The sequence below is a fragment of the Austrofundulus limnaeus genome, unplaced genomic scaffold, assembly GCF_001266775.1.
Source record: "Austrofundulus limnaeus strain Quisiro unplaced genomic scaffold, Austrofundulus_limnaeus-1.0 Scaffold189, whole genome shotgun sequence".
In the NCBI taxonomy this organism is placed as follows: Eukaryota; Metazoa; Chordata; class Actinopteri; order Cyprinodontiformes; family Rivulidae; genus Austrofundulus; species Austrofundulus limnaeus.
In genome coordinates, this window is record NW_013952591.1 from 1105950 (window position 1) to 1107527 (window position 1578).

The 1578-nt window shown below is 47.3% G+C and overlaps 1 protein-coding gene across 1 annotated transcript in view; it reads right to left on the reverse strand.

The window, feature by feature from the left end:
- Positions 1–377: 377 nt before the first annotated feature.
- card14 (caspase recruitment domain family, member 14) overlaps positions 378–1578 on the reverse strand; it is a gene marked incomplete at its 3' end in the record, with an annotated part of 12202 nt that continues 11001 nt past the window's right edge. The window contains 4 exon segments of the mRNA XM_014018310.1: positions 378–542; positions 622–742; positions 822–885; positions 963–1203. Of these exon segments, the coding sequence (XP_013873764.1) occupies positions 378–542; positions 622–742; positions 822–885; positions 963–1203 (591 nt within the window).

The window sequence follows — 1578 nt, forward strand, 5'->3', positions numbered from 1 at the left end:
TTATTATAAAGATACTTGTACTTTTACTCAAGTATCACTTTGATGTACTTTATACAACACTGATCATCATCATCATCATCATCACTGATCTATTTGATTTTCTTATATAAGTCCAGAACTTTCCCTCAAAGATGATCAAATGTTTGTTTTGAGCTCACTGCAGGGAACACTGGCACACATTTACAGCCTCTACTGGGATTTTTATAAATATTTGTTCACGCAGTTTATTTCCTTCCTGGTTTTCAGCAAAAACCATTAAATATTTATGGCTGCAGGGTTTGAGACAGTGTGTTTGCTGAGAAACAAAACAGGTTGTAAAAACAGCASCAGGTCTGCGGGCTCGCTGAGAAAACATCCCACACTGCTGGGGGTCTTACCGGGCTCACAGAGCTCAAAGCCCTGCCAGCTGGCTAACTTCTTGTCCAGGATGCGACCCAGGACGGTGGGCAGCAGCAGGACCGGCCTGCACACAGGGGGGAAGTGGGGGGACACCAGGGTGTAGGGCATGAGGGTCACGCAGCTTTTGGACRGAGGCGGAGATCCTGCAGGGAGGACAGGGTGGAGTCAGGTTGAGGATTGAATGAGAACAGCAGAATGAGACAGACAGGTGGGTTCTGGTACCAGACTCCGAGCTCGTCATCTTTTCTTTCTCCACGCTGACCCACAGAGGGTTCCGACCCGGACGCCCCGTGCTCACGATCCTCACTGCCTTCTCTTTACTCTCAGGGAGGGTCTGTCCATCCTGGACAAGGAAGAAAAAAGTTACAGCAGAACTTTTGGACGTAGCCACTGAGAACAAATTAGCTGATTTTTTTTTTTACCTTCAAACACTTCTGGGTCTGAAAATTAATTTCTTCAATGGCTCGAATCAGAAGTCTCTGCGCCCTGAGGTTTCACACAGAAACATCATCAGTCCCAAACCTGACTGAGCCGAGGGTCCGCTTCAGCTTCACAGAACCAACCTGTAGTAATTAGGCACGCTGCCCCTCTGCAGGTCCAGCAGCTGACAGGGGTGCACCTGGCTRGCGTGCCACTGGTCCTCGGCGCCAGCGGGTCGGGTGTTCGTGACGTGCAGGACGTCGTTGCACGACACGGACAGAGCTCCGCCGGAGCCGGCAGCGAGCGACACGTTGACCCGGATGTAGAAGGAGTCTCCTGATGACGCGTCGTTGGCCTGCAGCTGCTGCAGCAGCGCCTCGTAGTCTGAGGGGACGAGAGAGGCGTTTAATCTGCTGCAGGACCACCACAGTTGTTTCATTAGTTTGGACAGTTTTACACAAACTGATGAACCTCAGAGCATCATTCTTATCTAAAATGATYTTTTTATATTCAGTCTTATTGATGTGTTAACCTGCTTGTTTACCAAAGGCTCCTCCAGATGATTTTTAACTAAACCTCTTAATTTTACAGCTTTTTGTTGCCTCTGATTAACTTTTTTGAAATGTCCGATGCCATAAAATTCAAAACAACCTTTTTTCTCCCAGAAATGCCAACATTTGTGATCCATCACATCGAAACGAGGATTAAGTCTAAAAGTTGTATGTGGAGAAATAGGTAGATATAGTGTTTTGATTAAAA